At 36.8% G+C, this 19713-nt stretch overlaps 3 protein-coding genes across 4 annotated transcripts; 1 reads left to right on the top strand and 2 right to left on the bottom strand.

Annotated features, from left to right (window-relative positions):
* Positions 1 to 1170: 1170 nt before the first annotated feature.
* LOC113668423 (small nuclear ribonucleoprotein Sm D1) lies at positions 1171 to 3578 on the bottom strand. The gene is made up of 4 exons (XM_027184322.2): positions 3469 to 3578; positions 3288 to 3364; positions 2000 to 2191; positions 1171 to 1654 (listed from the first exon to the last, which is right to left on the bottom strand). The coding sequence occupies exons 1-4, from the start codon at positions 3480 to 3482 to the stop codon at positions 1578 to 1580; spliced, it is 360 nt and encodes a 119-aa protein (XP_027040123.1). The 5' UTR covers positions 3483 to 3578; the 3' UTR covers positions 1171 to 1577.
* On the top strand, positions 3536 to 9776 carry LOC113668415 (cilia- and flagella-associated protein 263). The gene is made up of 12 exons (XM_027184309.2): positions 3536 to 3780; positions 4347 to 4438; positions 4636 to 4723; positions 6295 to 6412; positions 6874 to 6966; positions 7087 to 7149; positions 7490 to 7570; positions 7650 to 7913; positions 8347 to 8415; positions 8510 to 8560; positions 9079 to 9114; positions 9553 to 9776. Exons 1-12 carry the CDS (start codon positions 3551 to 3553, stop codon positions 9628 to 9630), a joined length of 1263 nt encoding a protein of 420 aa, XP_027040110.2. The 5' UTR covers positions 3536 to 3550; the 3' UTR covers positions 9631 to 9776.
* Positions 9777 to 11454: 1678 nt separating this feature from the next.
* Positions 11455 to 19347, bottom strand: LOC113668448 (uncharacterized). 2 transcript variants are annotated; one of them, XR_016185525.1, is made up of 10 exons: positions 19153 to 19347; positions 18202 to 18285; positions 17425 to 17482; positions 16772 to 16867; positions 16084 to 16114; positions 15885 to 15936; positions 13700 to 14328; positions 13472 to 13543; positions 13085 to 13131; positions 12771 to 12842 (listed from the first exon to the last, which is right to left on the bottom strand). XR_016185525.1 is itself a non-coding variant. In XM_027184351.2 (9 exons), the coding sequence occupies exons 1-9, from the start codon at positions 19270 to 19272 to the stop codon at positions 12784 to 12786; spliced, it is 1176 nt and encodes a 391-aa protein (XP_027040152.2). In that variant the 5' UTR covers positions 19273 to 19347; the 3' UTR covers positions 11455 to 12783. The 2 variants fall into 2 exon arrangements, 1 of the variants encoding a protein (XP_027040152.2); XM_027184351.2 differs by lacking the exon at positions 13472 to 13543 and having other exon boundaries at positions 11455 to 12842.
* Positions 19348 to 19713: the final 366 nt, after the last annotated feature.

The raw sequence follows: 19713 nt of genomic DNA, 5'->3' as shown, positions 1-19713 counted from the left end.
CGTGGGCGATACGAGGATCCTGTGTTCTAATTAGCTACCGTGCGGGTAAGAGGGTTCATCTTTCCCGCTCGGGATTGCCCGCTCTGATCGCACGCAAGAAAAAGTAGTACGTGTGGCGGACTAATTTCGAAGTTTAGAGACAATGTTGACGATGGAGTCTAAAAAAGCGTCAGAAAACGTACAGTAAAACAAAGAAGACATTAGCGATTCTCTTGAGTTCCCTATGCTACTTTTTTCCGTTTTTATGGTTATCGACTTCGTGTTAATTTCCTTTTCAAAATACTCTAGTGAGTACTTCTTTGACCCGTATCTGACTTTTTTTGCCACCTTTCTGCGTTCTATGCAGTTCATTTTAATAGTCACTGTCCTTCTTCCCTACTCATGGTGCTTTCTACAGTAACTCTTGCCTACATTGCTAGGATCTTGTACTCAATGAATATAAAGGTCACAGGGCTTCTAAAATAAGCATTTTCTTCGTTCCACCCACCGGGTAATTTTGCTGCTTAAAGCTGAAACAACACACCTTCTCAGGCGGGCCATATCCTATTGCTCATTTCTATTTCCACATAGAACCCATGGTAATTACCATAAATGGACTCCTTGCCAAATCAACCCCAATGATGAAACTTTGTATAGCTGACCTTGGTAAACTAATCTCTATGTGAAAACCACGTGGAGGACAAAGAAAATTATACATCAAACAATCCTTACTGCACTTCAATTGATTGGAGATTGTCTATATAAAAAATTTACTACAGCTTCACAGCCACAAGTAGTAATCCTCGAAACTTTAGCCTGTGAGCAGGAGCTCATTATTAACCCTATGGCCAAAGTTTCTTCCCCTGAAAGGAAGTTTAAGTCCTTATACAAGACAAGTCAGCAAAAGATCTGCTTTATCAGAGACAGACCCCTTGCCAGTTCCTGTCACTTGGAGCCTCATAATTTCCCACAGAAGGACTAATAATTTCTAAGCTTTGTAGGCAAGGGCTCAAATGCACTTGAAAAAGACAGTCATCCATATATGATCAATAAATTGTGAAGCACTTCCTAACACACAACTTGTAATAAAGAAATGCTTCATTTCATCTGTCATCAATTTAAAAATTATCCTGTCTATTGGATTCAACAGTTCAACAGAACAGGTTGGTCAGTGAAGACACAGACCTCATGTAATCAGTTCAAAATGTTTATTTACATTTTACTAACAAACCAAAAAAACTTGCATGCAAACTGTTCTCTTTTTTAACAAACTCCTGTTTTCCTGCAGATCAGGTTAAATCCTATCCCTCTGGATTGAGGCCACACTATCCCACAATCCTATGCTCTATACAATAGTGTAGTTAAGACTGGTCCTCATGGCCTCATTGCAGTGGCTTTATGAATGCTAAAATATTTTAATTTAAGCTGCTATCACTAACAAAGTGCAGTATTGTCAATGACATCACCTTAGCATAGATCCAATTTAATAATTCTAAGCATCTCTAGGAGAGTTTTTAGAATAAAAAAAGCCACTGGAAACTTGAGGGATCCTCCAGTTTTAGATGTTAATGTTTTAGCTTTGTGATCTAAATGTAAGATCACCTTCTTCCTCTACCCCTGCCTCTGCCACGCCCTCTGCCTCTCCCACTAGTGGCACGACCTCTTCCTCTGGCAGCTATTTAAAGCAAATATAGCAAGTTAAAAGCTTTTTTCTAACCTTCACATTCCAAAATCAGATCTGCACTTCAATATAGAGATGCAGACCTCATTTTTCTTTCCTCCTAACTTCTCATTTACTTGTGTATTCAAAGCAACATTGTTTGGACCAGAAATAAATATCCATGTTACAAAAAAAAATTAACAAATTTATATGATTAGCTTTCACTGCAAAATGCGGGGAACATAAATTCTCATAGCCTTTCTCTTTAATGCAGTATAACATAAGAATTAGTCCTAGAATGGCTGTTACAAATACCACTTAACAAAAGGAATGTAAAGTAATAAAACAACAAGAACATACCTGCTTCCTTCTTTTTAGCCTTAGCTTTGGGAGCATCATCAACTAAAAGTGTGTCTAATGGTAAGCTTTCTGGGAGAATGAAGTAGCGAATATTATTGCCCCTGATGCTCAGTGACTCTAACTGTACTGGTTCCTTGTGCTTTATAGTCATTTTCACAGCCTTCAAGTGTGTGTTCATACTCATATCCACACCTATAGTTATAGGGAAAAAACAACATCTCATCAAAATTACTAGTTTGAACCCACAAGTGGTGGTTGATTTTTAAGATACATGGTCCTGGTATGGGAACTAGAAACAGTTGCAACACATCAGTCAATCAACCCAACAAAACTGTATTTTTCAAACCTACAAACAACCTCTAAGACAAACTCTCTCTTCAATATTTGGCTGATAGTACTAACCACATTCACAGATAAAAAATTAGATAAATAAATTCACAATTTATATAGCACTTTAAGCACTTTAAAACATGATGGAGGGAAAAACAAATATTGCAAATATACATAAAGTTCTCGAAAATCCAACAGGTAGGAGGCAGGCAGTTAGTTATCCACACTGCACAGTGGAGGAGTTGAACTTGGGGTGGCCAAGGATGGAAGACTTGATCCCAGGACCACCAGATAACAAGTCCAGCACCTTAACCTGGATGGATCTTGAAACCCCAGCTTACCAAATGACTAGAGAAATTGGCCAACCACATTACTGACAAAACTCTACTTGACTCTGATAGTGACCTCTGATCATACTGTTTAGTCATATATTGCTGTCACGAAAACCCTTAACAGGACTATCCTCACCTGGACCATCAAACCACAAATATCATTGTGTCTGTTGTTTGATAACTTATGACACCCGTACAACAGTTACTAAGGAAAATGTCTCCTTGCACGGGAACTTCAGAGAAAACATTAATAATTCTGAAGCTTGTAAGAAGGAAAATTTCATGATATTGCTGAGGTCATGACCCAAACAAAGATAAAAACCATGCCAGGCATTGGAAACTCAGCTTAGGCAACAACTTTCCCACGTAAACATGACTAGTAAAATTTATCTCTGGAAACGATCTGCCAGCTTAATCAAGGTATCTGAGCTAAGGAGAGTTAAAATTAACTTAAAAGCGAACATGTATTTAGATTTATACAAGCTAATAGGAGATTAAGGCTCAATCCACGTTGTCTACATATGATTAATGTAAGCTTCCTGATCAACCTAAGAACATATCTTTGCTATTTGCCTCCGCAGAACATAAACAGACGTATATCGCGCTCTAGCTGCATTCATACTCACCTGTGATAGTTCCATGAACAACTGTTCCATTTTTTAGTTCGATTGTCACCGTTTCATGGCTTAGTTTCATCAAAAACCTTTTAAGGAGAAGACGCCAAATGAAGATAATCATTATAGTTATAGAGCAAGCAATATTGTGCGACCTTGTAAAAAGGCACCGCTAAATTCGTAGTCGGCTCACCTAACAAGTTTCATGGTTACAAGCTGAAGTTACCAGATGCAACCGGATTGCAAAAATTACCAACTCCTTGAAAACCTCAGAGATGGCCGCCAAACGTTTAGAAACGTTCTGCCTCGATCCCATGCCCATGTACAGACCCAGCCTCGGTTGCATGGGCTGTATGTTTGCCATGGTAACGTCTCGTCGTAGCAACGGAAAGGAAATTAAGATGGCGATGTCCGATGTGGATGTTAGTAGTTCTTTGGATCACGATGAAGAGCCTTTGGCGGAACTCACCGACGAAGAACTTTACAATCTTGTTCAGGAAACAATGTAAGTACAAGACAAGCTCTGAAGTGATTATTTTAAATTCGGAGGATGGATGTTTAGAGAATAAATGGAACAAAGGTATAACTGACTTTGGTCATAAGTCTTCAGCTTGCTTACTTGTATGTAGCATTTGTTGCAACTTTGTTTGGTGGTCTCTAACGGGCAAAATGTAAGGTTCTATCACCATGTTCATTACTGTCTCGCAAAAAAGTTGCTCTTGTCTTTTTAGTAAAATTTACTTTGTTTATCAAGTTAAGAATTGGAAGTAAACGACAAAACTTTTAAGTTTGTAAAACATGTTTCGACAGAAACTTCTGTCATTTTCAGTTAATTAATGTACAAAGCGTTGGAAGTTGGATATATAACAAGTAGAAAAATGCTCATTGTGATAAATGGTGACAACAAGAAAGAGGCAAAGCATGGAAGAGTGAGAATTAAAAGGATAGTTTTAGATTAACTTGGTGTAATTGTTGATTCGAAGGGGGTTGTTTATCAAGTTACATTTTGCGAATAATTCTGACTACTGCCAGTACTAAAATCTCGATTAACCGCGATATGGTCCTTTTTAGACATGCCAATGACGTTCTCAAAAACGAGACTACGATGTTTGAAAAATACCTCAAGAGAGTTGATCCGAAGGACATTGGACTCCAGCAAGCCAGTAAGTTGTAAAAAAATTTTGTTTCTCTTCCTCTCATCTTTGATTATTCCTTGGTGTTTGATACAGGGGAAGGTGTAAGCAATTATTTTGATCAGTGTTATGTGCTAAAATCATGCTGATAGAGATTTACATTGCAATTAAATAGTAAGTTTACTAGAAATGTTCCAGTAAGCACATAATCAAATGTTTCATTGAAGCTACTCAAGGCCCAACCCAACCTGTGATTGAACAAAGTCATAGAGGACTGAGAAAGAGATCAAGATCAAGAGGACCATCATTAGACAGGTAAGAGAATTAATAAAATTAATGTACAAACAAGCAAAGGAAAATATGATATTTGCAATGCATTATTCCTTTTCCCAATAGAAATGTTGTAGTATAAATTCAATTCAAAATGATTACAAAAAAGGGTTAATTTAGTATTATCAACTGAGTTGATGACGTAAATTGGCTACCATAAAGAGGTCAGCTTCTAAACTCTTTATAGTGGCCAATTTACATTATCAACTCAGTTGATAATACTCGATTACCATGTTATACTCTCCCACCGATGCAGCACCACAGTTCCTCTAGAAACTTACCCTCTTGATAATAAAATAGGGTATCCAGTCAACTCGCCGAAGCCAACTTGCCGACGTATAAAATCGGGTAGAGACGTTGGCGAGTTGGTCCTCAATCCAATACAACTTATTAGAAGTTAAACATACAGAAAATTAAACGATATTTAGTAAAAAAACACTGGTGAACATTGGTGAACATCAAACAGAAGCTTAAACATTGGTGAACATCACCAATGACTATAACAGCTTAAGTCGCGAACAAGTTTATAATTGTGCGACAACAACACCGTAAAGACTCATCAAGTCAATCACTCAGATTTTTTAAAGAAACTTGGCTTTTTAGACAAGATCTTTAGTAAAATTCAATTCTTTTTATTTGCAACAAAGTTTATAAGGATCTCAAGGCGAAAAAGCAAAGTTAACATCGCCAATGACTATATCCGCTTCAGACACAAACGAGCTATTGTGTGACAACAACACCGTAAAGACTCATCATGTCAATTGCTCAGATTTTTTAAAGAAAACTTGGCTTTCTAGACAAGATCTTTACCCTAATTGTCCCTCGCCAATGACTATATCCGCTTCAGACGCGAACAAGATAATTATTGTGTGACAACAACACTGTTTGTGCGTTGACTTTTTACCAAGCGACTTGACTTAAATAAATAAGACAGATTGACATGAGATATATATATATATATATATATATATATATATATATATATTATATATACAATATATAATATATATATATACTATATCTGCTTTGGACGTGAACGAGATAACTCGTTTGCGTCTTAAGCTGTTATAGTCATTGGTGATGTTCACCAATGTTCACCAATGTTTAGGCTTCTGTTTGATGTTCACCAATGTTCACCAGTGTTTTTTACTAAATATCGTTTACTTTTCTGTATGTTTAACTTCTAATAAGTTGTATTGGATTGAGGACCAACTCACCGACATCTCTACTAGATTTTATACATTGGCGTTGGCGAGTTGGACCATCGGCAAGTTGACCATAATTCATAAACTAGTCTGACTAGTTTTTATTTCACTTTGTTTGCAATACATTGTTGTGGTTCTTAAAAAAAAAGAAACTTACAAATCAACACAGTTTGAAATCAATTTGACCTGAATTCCCTTCTAACCCATAACATAGACTCCTAAGGTTTTTAAAGACTTGTTTGAATGTTTTTGATCCTTTGTTAGTTGTGTAAGAAGCTGTTTTGATGATTTTATGAAAAGTGTTTGAAAAACAAACTAATTTTTATATGTAACAAATTTCCCACCCCAAAGGCATTTGAAATTAAATGCAGAGCAGAAATGTGACATTGCCCAGCGTGAACTGGAAGAACTTAGAGATGACATTGAGAAACGCAGGGATGAATCTGAAAAGATCCTTGATAACTTCCGGGTATGTGTATCTTGCAATACAGGGTTTTTCATATGTCATTGAAGGCCCCCTGGACCTTGAAATTTTAATGTGGATCATTGAAAGTTGTGGAAACAAAAATAGAAAAGGAATGCCTTCATTATATGATTGTTGGCACTTTTGAGACTGACCTCTCTACCAGAATTCATAGTAAACATCAACTGAAAAAAGAGCCATGGAAAGTAATGTATTTTATGATTTAAAAGGAGAACTAACTGAACAAAAGTGTGTCTTGAATGGCATTCCAACCAGTGAAAATCCTGGGATACTGCAGAAGCACTTCTATGAATGGGAACTTGCAAGGCAAATGGGAGGTAGTCAATGTAATAGTTTAAAATAGTCTCATGAAGGATGTTGCATCAAAGGAAACATATGGAAATTCTTTAAACTGTAATAAAACAGGAAGGGGAGATCATAACGTTACCATATTTTTTGGCTTTAAGGCTGTCATGGAAGAGGCAGATATTCGAAGTGCTGAAATTAAGAAGGCCTCTTATGAATTTGAGAGAGATGTTGTCAAAGGAGCTGTCAACCAGGTACTGTGTTTATGTGCGTGTGTTTGTTAGAATTGGAGAAAGCTTAATCAATTAGATCCAAGCAGTTCTTTTACATTTTACAAATCCTGAATGACTTGTTCTTTTATTTCTATTTGGCAGAGAACCAATAAAGTTATTGCAGAGAGAGTCACAAGATACATTGAAGATAAACTGAGAGCGAGGGTTAGTCCATGAGAATTTGATTTTTTCTTAGCAAAAATGTACTTGCAGGTGTATCACTAAATACACCAGCTAGAGTTTTATGAACAATGGAAACTCTTTTGCTATATCTGAACTTTTTCTACATTTTGTTGAAGTGTGTGCATGTATTGTGGACCTCATACAATATACCTATGTTAGTTTTTGTAAACATTGAGAAGAACAACTTTGAACTCTGGGCTTGCTTTGCTACCCCAGAGTCATTTAGATACTCTGATTTCAAACTTGTTGCCACCTATTGACCAATGTATTTTGAGTGGATATAGAGATTCTTCAACTGAATATCCAAATGTTGCTTTTCTAGGATACTACAATCGAGAAGTTGAGACTTAAAAACTCCACACTGAAGGTTCAGAAGAGGAAACTGCACATGCAACTAAAGCAGGTCTGTGATAAATATTTTACACATATGAGGAGATGCATTTTTTTTCGTTGAAATGAACTGAGTGTGTTTGTTATTCCAGAAAGAAGAAATGGGCGAAGTTCTACATGAAGTGGACTTCAATCAATTGAAAATTGAAAACCAACAATACCTTGAAAAGATTGATGAAAAAAATCAAGATCTACTTAGACTTAAACTTATGGATGGCAATGTACAACAAATTCTCAACACATACAAGAAAAAGTTACACACCCTGACAATGGAGTCCTCAAGGTTAAAACTGGAAATTCAGCAAAGAAATGAGCTGCTATCTAAGATTGATACGGAAACACATATGGTTGAAAAGGTACTTGCTCTCTTCAGTTGCTCATTTGCCTGTGTGTTTTTTAGTCTTTTTTTTCTTTCTTTCTTTTAAGGGCTTCTGGTTTGGGAATAATTGAGGTGGACAACTACCAAAAAAAAAAGGCCATTTACAGCAGAAGCACTCAGATGATGTTTTATCAGTGTAAATTTTTTTTATACTTCCAGCAAAACAGTAGAGCCTGGTTTCTGTTTGGAATTTTAGCTCTCACTCACTTTAACCCCAGGCTCTTCAAGTATGCCCCTGGTAATGAACAGGGTATCTTGAAAGTGTTGAAATTTCCTAATGACTCTGTGAAGTTTTCTAATGACTTTCACTCTAACCGAAAAAGAAGATTATTTCTCCTTCTCTATCAAACCCAACTTCACAGCATATCCAAATGCAATTTTTTTTTAACTTACATGTTCTTAATTTTAAGGAGCGAACAAAAGCAGAGACATTAAACTCAAAGTTGAAACAACAACTTGCAGACTACAAAGTACCTGATGTGAGTATTCACTGTTGTAACCTCTGTCAAGTTGATACAGCTGCTGTGCATATGATGTGAAGCTAATATAATCTCACAATGCATTGTCTTTTAGGTTTTGGATTACGTTACTGAACGAGCAGACCTGTACGAACTCAACAAAACTGTAAGTTCCCATACTTTGTTTGCTAACCAGTTTTGTGTGTGTGGTCCATTTTCAGTTTTTTTCTTGTCATAAAACCCTTGAATAGGATTTTGGCTGGAGGTAACCTTGTTATGATATAGACCAAGCTGTTTTTCATGGTTAATGGCTCTCTTGTTATGCAAGTTCCCCATCTCTATAATATTGAGGTCCCCCTCAGCCTTACTATGGTTCAAAGGCTTGGCAAAGAAGCACATGATTGTGAAATGGACTATTCAAGAGCATCACTAAGCATGAACTTCCTTTTATCCCTAAAGCAAAGGTTGTCAAACAAATCAAATGTTTTCTTAAAGCGTTTAAAGGACACCCCTTCACTCGTCTAATAGAATGATCAGGTAGTTGATTAGGTTAAAGACTGCTTTCTTTGTTTGATTTAGTGTTTTTTTCACAATGAAACTTTAATTGTTATGTTAGACCACCAAAAAAACAGGTTTTTCCAAAGTATGAAGTTTTGATCATAAATGGTATGTTACATTTTACAGGTTCACATGTGGGAGAGAAAGGTGGAAATAGCACGGGTGAGTATGTTGATATTTCCATGCTTTTTGTAGCATTTTCACGGGATTTTTGTTGTCAGAATATACTAAAACAGTGGATAGCGTCGAAAGCACGCTCTGATTAGCTACTCAAACACCAAATATATGCTATTCACCCCTGACCAACTCGCGCAGTTTTGTGCCCGAAAATATTGTAATCGTTGAAGTAATTAAATGTTTTAAAGTAATCTTTTTGTGCTATAGTACCTCTCTGTGAACTAAAACAACTATTCCCTTCCATTTCGGTGAATAGTTTTCAACCATCAGTGCATAAGATTTGTTTCCTAGCTGAGAATCAATGCTCCTGTCTTGTCACTTAAATCTTTGTCCAACGACTTTAGCAATCCTTGGAAATGCGTGTCATATTCTCATTACCTTGGCTCCACTTTCTCATTTATTGTTTCGTTGTTCTTCTTGCAGATGGCTTTGAAAACGAATCAGAAGACTTGGCGCAAACTGCAGATGGTACATCAGGAGCAAAATCCCTGGAAAAGCTAGAAGTAACACACGAGTTCCTGAAATTATTTTCGGTCGACTAATGTAGTGGAGAATGTAGATTGTAAATAGGGAGGGTTTTACCAATGCCGTTGTGTAAAATATTGTTGGAATTATCTTTGTAAATAAACAGAACTTTTCCTTGGTAATAATTTAGTCGCTCTTTTTGAATGGTGAACACGGAATTCAACGACACCTCCACCAAATAGGCTTGGACCCTGTGGGCTATTTTGTGACCCACACCTCTGTTAAACGGACACTTTGCGATAGTAAAGCATGTCAGTTGGAAAACAAGCGAAACGCACGGCTAACTTGTTTCCAGCCATAATTGTAATCACCTTTCTTTCCAACAATTCACCATGGAAACGAGAGAGACGCTCCATGTAATTAATTTCATTAAGTGGCTGAAGATAATGAAAGATTTTCATACTAGAAAACAGAAGTAAGCCTTGTAGTTACCTCGCAATTTATCACAACCTTTGATACACGGCCTCACAAAGGTGCACACTTAATACAGGTTTCTGTTTACCAAAATGTTAAAGGGATAGGTGGATGTGCAAAATCGTTCTTTTTTTTAAATAACTGTCGTGTCTCGGGTTGTAAGACTCACGCTAATCAATTGTGCATTGATCACGACGTTTGTACTGCTATGCTGCCAGTCTTCGTCAAGCGAAAAGGTCGAAAGTTTATGTGTCCCTACTTATAGCACTTTGGTTTGTTGTTATTGGTGTTATAGCTAGCATTTCGATCCTTATTATTACTTATAGAAATATGTTGTTCCCTCATAAGTCCGCTCCGTTACTAATCAGCTGCTAAGGTTTTTCAGGTATCCACGGTTCAGGAATTTCAATTTCGTCATCTCTATTGACGTTTTAAGGATAAAGTCTCACGTGGATGGCTTCTTCAACCCTTTAACCCTTCGTGTAGTTGTGTTAGATTTAAAGATGGTGTACACGCCTTGTTGTTGAAGACAGCGGTAAAGAATCTCTGAGGCACCTTTAATGTAGGATAGAACCGCAGTAGACTTGAAATCATGTGTGGGCTTCTCATTGACTGTTGATTCTTTTGTCTCTGCAATCTTTCGCACAAATGAGAGTGGATTTCTGTTAACAACAAGAACTGGTGATATAAGGTGTTATAAGGTGTTTGGCCCGGTCGTATAGACAAACCTCACAATAACCCATGTTACTGACTGAAGATGGTAATATTCATAAGCTAAATGTTAGTCAGTATGACTAGGTTTTCTGAACATGCCGGTGCTGAGCTAACCTTCGGCGGCCCGACAAACTGACATGTCCAGAATGGTGTTAGCTTTCTCGACTTCCACAGGAAGTGGATAGAAGGCTTTCGTTTATTTAAATGTTGTAATAAGCTCTAAACATTATTTAGATCTAAAATGGTAGAGGTGTCATCTATATATCGCTTCCAGATCTTTGGTTTTTGAGATGATGTAATCATCGACTGTTCCTCAAACTTTTCCATGTACAGGTTAGCTATAACGACCCTTAGTGTAAATTGCTCTGGTGATTATTAGGATGCGCACGCTCTGATTAGTAAAGGATTGCCCCATATCTCGCTATAATCACCTCGTGTTTGGGGATCATAGCTTGAGCGCTAAATTTCAAAATGGTTGCCTCGCGTTTTGTCAACGTTACCGAGAAAAAGGTAAACGCAGTAGAAGAAATTCAATTCTGAAAAGCACAAAAGATGCTATTAAGTTTGGTGCAACCCTTTTCAAAAGTAGGATATAAAATTTTCGCTGTAAAATTCTAAAGGAAACAGGCTACTTATCTTGATGCAAATAATGAAAACAATTGTAACAGAAAATACGCAAAAGTTTTCTTTATTTACGGAATGGTGTCAACATCAGAATGAATCTACAACACAACTCGATAGCACTTGAGCAATTATACTAAAACAAATTACTCGCCTCGCTCCCTACATAAGTTACTTCGCTCCGTGTAGAAAACTAAGGTAAAGGTAGCAAAGCTAACGTGTCTAAATTGATAGTTCATTAAATGATGTGCATATCTTACCGAACAATAGATTATCGCTCGCGCGCACTTGAAATAGATCCGAGCTACGCAGAAAGAACAAAAAAGGCCTTATGAAAGGGACTCACGAAGTGTAATATACTTTATTTATTTAAGATGGCGGATATCAGTTTCCTCACATCAAAGAGCAAAAAAGGCCACACTGGATAGTATTGGTATTTTAATTCTAATAATCAGACGATAACGTTATCATTTATTCCACGATCATTTATTCCATCATCGCTATACATCATACATCGGTAAATAATCTGAAGGACAGAGTGAATACGATGTACACGAATCGTCGCGAGACACATCATCACCTTTAAACTTAAAAGATCATTGGTATGTAATACTTTACTTTACAGCATGAAGCGAACTTATGTTGGTAGCGAAGTAACTTATTTGATGGAGCGATCTAACTTCCGAGTGGAGCGATCTAACTTCCGAGTGGAGCGATCTAACCATGGTGCGATCTAACCGGATACCGGTGGTAAGTACGAGAATAAAGGTTTGAAATCTTGTTTGTCTTATTGTGCAGTACTTAGGAGATTTTGTCACCATGCGTACTTCAAAACATCATTCACAGGAACTAAACATCAACCTCACAAGTTGCACCTTTATTATGGGAGTTATCTTATTACCACATAGATATAGAATTGACCTTATACATACAGTTCAAGACGGCAGTGTGGTAAATTGTCATCCACATTTTACGTTCGATAGGATCACCTTATGTCATATTTTCGCAGCCGTTGTTTGGTCTCGTCACGCAACGCCCTATCTCTCTCTGGGGGTAAAGAGGTGTTGCGTAACGAGACAAAAGAACGGCTGCAAAGGAGACTCCATGCACTTGTATTCATAACAGTCAACAAAAATCAGTACAATGAACCTGAGGGCAGTCTAGCACATAAAAAATTATTTGGCATAATTTCTTTTTTTGACGTTCACACGTTGGTTATCTCTTCGCTGGATGGCCACACAGTATCTGAGTTTTACTTCTCACTTACCAAAACTTTACAAAGGTAACTATTGAGAACTTCTTCAGTGATCGTTTCAGTAAACTATGAGAATCGTATTTGATTACCATAGTGGAGAGAAATAGGCCAGCAACTTAACAATTTTATGATGGTAAATCCATTGTAGAGTGGTCCTGTCGATGCCTTGAAACCCAGTCTTCACCTAGTAATAGAATAGAGCAGTCAATACTCATCTAAAGACAAAGTTTATTGTTTCAATCCTAAACCTCCACTCTCCTGTGTAATTTAAGTTTTCAGGCTGAGCCCACAGTTTTGTACAAATAGGCCGCTGGGTGACCTGTTGATCAAGTTTTAGGCCCCATTTCAAGCCACTTGTTTGAGTTCCCTCGTGTAAAATATTGAAACTCATCAACAGTTGTCAAAATTCACGCCACTTTGTCTCACCTTGGCATTTACGGCTGCAGTAAAATCTTGTACCCTTTCCACTGCACCTATCAGAATATGTAAAAGAATAAACGATCGAGACTAGTAGGTTTCCCAGAGAAAAACAAACATCATGTAAAATGAGAATCCAGAACGAGTTTTTTCTCGCGAATTGACAATTTGTTTTCGACGTAGCGGGAACAAATTCTTGCAGTTTCAGATGGGTAACATTTCTTCCAAGAATATATCTTCGTTCGCTTTTCTATCTAAGCAAGAAAAAGTTGGGAAGGGAACGTCATCTTTTCCAATTTCTTACATGTCAAGTTATTTGGAGGTGACAACGAACAATACAAATTCACAACTCATTTGGAAGCAGATGCCATAAATCAACTTTTTTTTTTTACTAACGGTAGCAAAGTTTACGAGATTTTTTTTCTGCCGGAAATTGAGAATCGTGGATTACCACCTCAGTCCGCAAAACTGAAAAAAAGAACAGAAAACAAAACAAAACAAATCATCAGACAGAACTTGCGCTCAAGGTGAGACTGAGTTCACCTGCTTCGTGCCTAAATATGAACGCTTTGGAAGCATTCCACCATTATGAAGCCATTGTTCAGATACAAAAGGTACCCTTACCTCTGACACTTCTTAAACGTTCCCGCGTATCTCTCAACTTGCCTACAGTTAGCACAGGCGTGTTTCTTCTTAGTACAGCTCTCAGCATAGTCCTTCATAATCACCTCACGTAGCCGACTACCTTCAATCACTTCTTCCTCTTTCTTCCTACACCTTTCTTCAAATTCGACGTTCGGGTGAGGCTTTCCAAGGTGAAACTGTTCTCTCAGCCTCCTGTAGGAGCCGTCTTTGTCCCGTTTATACACTTCCATGAAATCAATAGCAGAGGCTCCCCCCCTGTCCGTTAGCACTGACGTTATACCTCTTATGACTTTGGCCTCCCAGCTATCTTCCTCCTCCTCCTCCTCCTCCTCCTCCTCCTCAGAGCTGTCTGACGCTCCTCCATTCCGACCGATAGTAGCCACTGCCACCATCGGACCTCCGCTTGGTTTGACAACTTCAGTGGACGAAGCTTTTGTGGTATTGTCCTCTTTAGTGCTTACGCTTTGGGTTGATTCAGAGTTGCTGACAGGCACCTGTGACAAGGGCGTGACACCAAGCTCATCGAGTTTCCCTGCTTCTAGCCAACGCCTTAAATAGCGACAAACTGATCCACCGAACTTAACGTACAGAGGAAATACCACCACAGCCTATAAACATCAAGTCCACATTCTTGATGATTAACTGTTGATTAACTTCAATAGAATTTTTAAAAGCAAGGAAGAAAAATAATGCAAAATTGTTTCATATATATATATATATATATATATATATAGTTATATAGCTCTTTGGCATACAAAGCTTTGCTTTCATGTCCAAATTGAGCACTCTACTAGGATGAGTCATTGCTGCTAGCATTATGCATGCTCACTAGTTTTTCTAGTTTGAGCACTCTGGCATGGCTTAGATGATACCACATATGTGAGATCACTTGGGGTGGCTATATAGCCTTACCTCCATCCTAGCATCAGCACTGCACTGATGAGGCCCAGAAGGCCGAAACAGTACTGTCTGCAGTTATATATATATATATATATATATATATATATATTTGACAGACCAAAGAACGTGAACCAACAGATCGAATTCCTCTGGTTACTACATTCAACCCCCATACCACATTTATTGCAGAAATTGCTAAACGAAATTGGAACTTTCTCAAATCAAAAGAAAGATTATCACTCATCTTCAACAAGCCACCTTTAGTAGCTTACCGACGACCGAAAAGTCTACGAGACAGACTTGTTCGTTCAAGATTTGTAAATGAAACACCTCAGAATTTGATACCAAAGGGATGTAGAGCATGTGAAAGAACGAAGTGTAGTTGGTGTAAAAAGATCAACCAGACCACAACTTTCACCAGTCCCAATAACAACAAGACCTATACCATATTTCATACAGTGGACTGCCAATCGTCATGGATCATTTACATAATCGAGTGCAACATTTGCAAACTTCAATACATTGGTAAAAGCGAAACTGCATTTAACCTACGGTTAAACAATCACAGAAACCATATCAAAAAGGGAGTGAGTAGCTGCGAACTCACGGAACACTTTTTACATAACAAACGAACTCACGACTTTAACAATAATGTTACCATAACCATTATAGAGCAAATCCGAAAAGATCATTTAGAGACTGACAAAAAGAAAGAAGTTCTTAGAGAAAGAGAGATTTTTTGGCAAAGAACATTAAACTCCTTTCAGCCATATGGACTAAACAAAAGAACTGGATAAAGCTTTTACGCGAAAACCTTTATAAAGTTTTAGGTACATAAATTGTTTATAACATACGTTATAAAGGTTTTAAAACTGTTTACCAATTAGAAACACTAATTGTTTACGAGAGATTTTACTCAGCATTTAATTGAGCAACATGCACTGTACTACGTCACACAATTAACCAATTACGACTCTGTAACAATTGCATGTTAAGGCCCCTGAGGAAGGCAAATGCCGAAACACGTCGGGTCTTTAATAAAGCGTTGAAAACGGAAGCACATTCTCCATTGTGCAAATTATATATATATATATATATATATATATTAAACATACATTAAACCCCTGAAGAGTGAAGCGATTCACGAAACAGGCTTGTCGGGATATGTAGTTGCGTCTACATATATATATATATATATATATATATATATATATATATATATGTTCCGTCTGTATAAATGTATGGTGAAACTAAAGATAATAACCTTTAATCGGGACTCTTGGTCTGGTTCTCCAAAGAGCCTTCGAAACACATCTCTAAAAACAAAGAAAGAATCAACCTCACAGTTATTCAACAATTTCGTTACATCAAAGATAAATGATGTAAATTTCTAAGAGCTGTGATAGATTAATCAAAAACATAGCAAACTCAATCCCAGGCTACTGTCACTTTACAAAACATACCTTGTATCTTTGTGAACAAAGGGATCTTTGGCTGAGGATATAAAAATCAAATGTTTAACATATGTTTTAGACTGCAGAGTTACTAGAACATGCAATACTACACATCTCTGGTAAGCTATCAATAAAGTACCCAGCAATTTTAACCCTTCAACTCACATGGATGACTAAGACAGAATTTCTCCTTACAATTTCAAAAACAACATCAAGCAGACAAGTGATGAGAATAAAGAAAAATATCAACTATTGTTATTTGACCCAATGCCAAATTCACAGAACTGACATCATAAGAATTGTATGAAAGAGAGTAAGGAGAATTACTATTGAGATCTTGGGAATGAAAGGGTTCAGAGCTTGTGATAAGAAGCAAATAATGGAGTTCCCAACACACTGTTGAGACAAATGTATTAATACAACAGTTAAAGAGCAAGTGAGAAGATGATGACTAAAAGCCCAAACTGGTTCATATATCATAATTCATGATAAAGCATAGAATGAAGAGTAAATAAGAGTTACAAAGTTAACCAAAATGAAATCATGTGCTGAAGATTGATGTTCCCCAAAATACAAACAAATCAGTAAAGGAAATCAACACTGCAAGATCATACTAATATCAAGGGCAGAACTGTTATGGGTTCACAGGTGCAACAAAAACAATTTCAGGTTTAAATAATTAAAGGTGTCTACCTACCACATGAGGAACTACCACCCAGGTTCTGAATCATGCCCCTGTTTTGAAGCAGACAAACAGCATCTGTGACCAAATATTTACCTTTGCTTGCCTTACCTGTGACAACACAGAAAAGTGCACTTTTAAACCTCAGAGAAAGTTTATGAGCAGAAAGGACTTAACAAATTGTATATACTGCCAATGGGGCTCAAAAACAGCAAAGGAAAATGAACCATAAGAACATTATTTCTAGTTTTCCTGTGTTCTTTTGTGCTCTTCATTTTAAATTGCATTCCTAATGTTAGTCTGTTTTTTGAGTCAGCGCCTATTAAAACCATGATACAGCTTCCAGTTAATTATTTCATTGACACTCAAATTAAGCAAAAAAAAAAAAAAACAAATACAGTCCTACAGAGTTGTCAAAATATGCCAGCAGCCACTACATATCACCACCCACCAAAAAACATGCCATCTTTTCCAAATGTTTATGTCACAATTTTCAGTACTGAAGCATGAAATTCAGAGAAATAGAATTGCTTAATACCACCCATTTTGTATCACAATCCAGTTACTTAAGATGTTATTAAAACTGTGGTCTTAAAAATGTTTGTTGTCTTAGGGTGCCTACTTTAGCTTCTTAACCTACTGCTTTAAATAGCAAAACTGAATATCACCTTCAACAAAACTTTTGGAAATATTTTCTATGACATCAACTATAAAACTATGTTCATTCTGTCAAGAGAGAGCAAAAACAATTAAAAATCAAAAATTAGCTTTCTAAGATGAAAAATATACTTTCCTGTTGAGAATTTCATTATAAATAATTTGGTTCTTTGCCTCAATATTGCATCATCAATGGAGGATATTTAATTCAAAAGCTCAGAAGTTTCAATTAGTCATATATATATATATATATATATATGGGAAGTCTGTGTTTCAATTTTTCCAGTGTGCAGTGCTTGATTCATAGAAGTAGAGCACAATATATGTTGATATAGGGAAAAATAAAGAGACAATACTTTCATCCCTACAATCCTGTTTTGTGATTTCTCACTAATAAGGAGATTTTGAAATCCCTGAATTTTGGAATCCCTGATTTTAAAACAAGCCTGTTTCATGATTACTAACTCACCATGGGACTTCAAAATCCCCTCATGAGTTAGTAATCACAAAACAGGTTTGTAAGGAAAAAATTACAGTCTCTTCACTTTTCCCCTATCTCAATATATCTATATATATAAACATATGTTCCTCCCATATATACCAATTCCTAAAGAAAGGAGTAGATCTTAAATAATTTCATGCTACTGATATCAGGTTGACAAATCAACCACAATTTTCTATTTTCTATACCCTAATTGATCATAAAAGTGAAATCAACAATGTTCACTAAGATTTGTTTCTTTAAACAATACTAAGATTGAAATTTTTATCAAGGGTTATATACATACCTTAAGTGGAAAGTCTTTCATACAACCATGATTTAATGAAAAATCCCTGAAAGCCTCAACAAACTTCTGCTTTCGTTCTTGTGTCTAAAATGATTAAAAATGTTAGAGACATTTAAAACCGGCAAGATCTTGTCAAAGTTTAATCTGCCATTACAAGAGCAGAGACCCAGAGTTTGTTGCTGCAGTGTAAAACAGCTGATCATGTCACCTAGCAAATGGAAATCTTTCCTGAATTGTATTTAGAAATGATTCAAATTTTCACATGGTGTACCACAAGAGAATTACAATTTTGATGGCTAATACATCCATCACACAGACAAAAACCACAATTCACCTCAGTGTTGGTGGCTAACATGATTAGCACCAACAAATCTTAAACCTTTTTTTTTTTCTGTGGCACAAATCAGTATGAAATTATAAGCAACTGTTTGCAGACATTGCTGCTCCTAAAAGATTATTGAGATCCCTGTTATTTTTTTGTTTTGTTTCCAAAATATAGATTCAATCAGATAAGCAACTAGGATAGAAACATTTGACAAAACTCTCAGGGGCAATTCTGACTCGAGCTGATTTTCATCAAAATATTAGTTGACAAATTATGTAAAAAATTGTCTCTTACACTGATCGTGTTACGTCATTTACACGAAAGCTGATAGTTCAGCTGTTTTGTTCTTGAGGTAAGCTTGTATACTAGTTTTGGACTTACACTGTTTTTCATGTGGGGAAGAGGTTTGGAGAATGAAGAGAAGAGTAACACAGTTATTGTTAGCCAGCACGATTTCAAATATCGGTAAATTAGATTGAAAATGAACCCACTGTCCTAAAAGTACCAGAGAACGATTAAACTTGGTAGAAATGGAAAAACACGAATTCATATGATCGAACACCGATTTCGATTCGAGGTAGTTTCGATGGTAATGATATCATTATTTTCACGGATCATTTCAATACCTGGTCTTCCAGTAAACTCTTCAATGCGTCCTTGTGCTTCTGGTAGAATTCATAGTCTTGAGGTGTGATATCTGGGTCAAAGAGTTCGAAATCCGAAGAACTAAACAACACATTCCTCATTTTCTCTTCCACGCTATCTCCTACTGATGTACTTCTACCAGTTTAGCTCTATGGCTGCGTCATGTACGGAGGAGTGAAATATCAACTCGCAACCAGCTCTTCCCTCTCTTTTAGCGGCTCATTAAAGAGCGATGCCATTGCACTTTTCGTTGTTCTAAAGAATGACTTAAAGTCTGAAATCATCTGAATCTCTCGTGTATCCGATAGAGAGATACAGATAAATGTCGGAAACTAATAAAGGCCTTCGTACCGGCCCTTAGTTCACGAATGCTGTAGCAGCGCTACTGGGGGTCAGCTCACCGAACATCAGCATAGCAGCGTAATATCGGTTACTTATCAAGATAGTTCGTTGACCTGACATGGTGAAATTGCATATACATTCTATCCATGATGGCCTACAGAAGACTTCGACCTAATACTATCAATTTATGATTAGACTTT

This window comes from Pocillopora damicornis, chromosome 4, assembly GCF_964200805.1.
Source record: "Pocillopora damicornis chromosome 4, jaPocDami1.2, whole genome shotgun sequence".
Classification (NCBI taxonomy): domain Eukaryota; kingdom Metazoa; phylum Cnidaria; class Anthozoa; order Scleractinia; family Pocilloporidae; genus Pocillopora; species Pocillopora damicornis.
The sequence above is the reverse complement of the archived record's forward strand: the minus strand, read 5'-3'. Positions and strand labels throughout refer to the sequence as shown.

Coding starts and splice junctions, on each gene's coding strand:
- LOC113668423 (XM_027184322.2), bottom strand. Junction 2,192..3,287: donor TGTTCATGGAACTATCACAG/GTGAGTATGAAT, acceptor CTATAACTATAG/GTGTGGATATGAGTATGAAC. Junction 1,655..1,999: donor GGCTAAAAAGAAGGAAGCAG/GTATGTTCTTGT, acceptor TGCTTTAAATAG/CTGCCAGAGGAAGAGGTCGT.
- LOC113668415 (XM_027184309.2), top strand. CDS start 3,551: ATGGCCGCCAAACGTTTAGAAACGTTCTGCCTCGATCCCATGCCCATG. Junction 3,781..4,346: donor AATCTTGTTCAGGAAACAAT/GTAAGTACAAGA, acceptor GGTCCTTTTTAG/ACATGCCAATGACGTTCTCA. Junction 8,416..8,509: donor CAGACTACAAAGTACCTGAT/GTGAGTATTCAC, acceptor ATTGTCTTTTAG/GTTTTGGATTACGTTACTGA.
- LOC113668448 (XM_027184351.2), bottom strand. CDS start 19,272: ATGAGGAATGTGTTGTTTAGTTCTTCGGATTTCGAACTCTTTGACCCA. Junction 16,115..16,771: donor GGGTGGTAGTTCCTCATGTG/GTAGGTAGACAC, acceptor TTATATCCTCAG/CCAAAGATCCCTTTGTTCAC. Junction 14,329..15,884: donor ACCAAGAGTCCCGATTAAAG/GTTATTATCTTT, acceptor TGATGTTTATAG/GCTGTGGTGGTATTTCCTCT.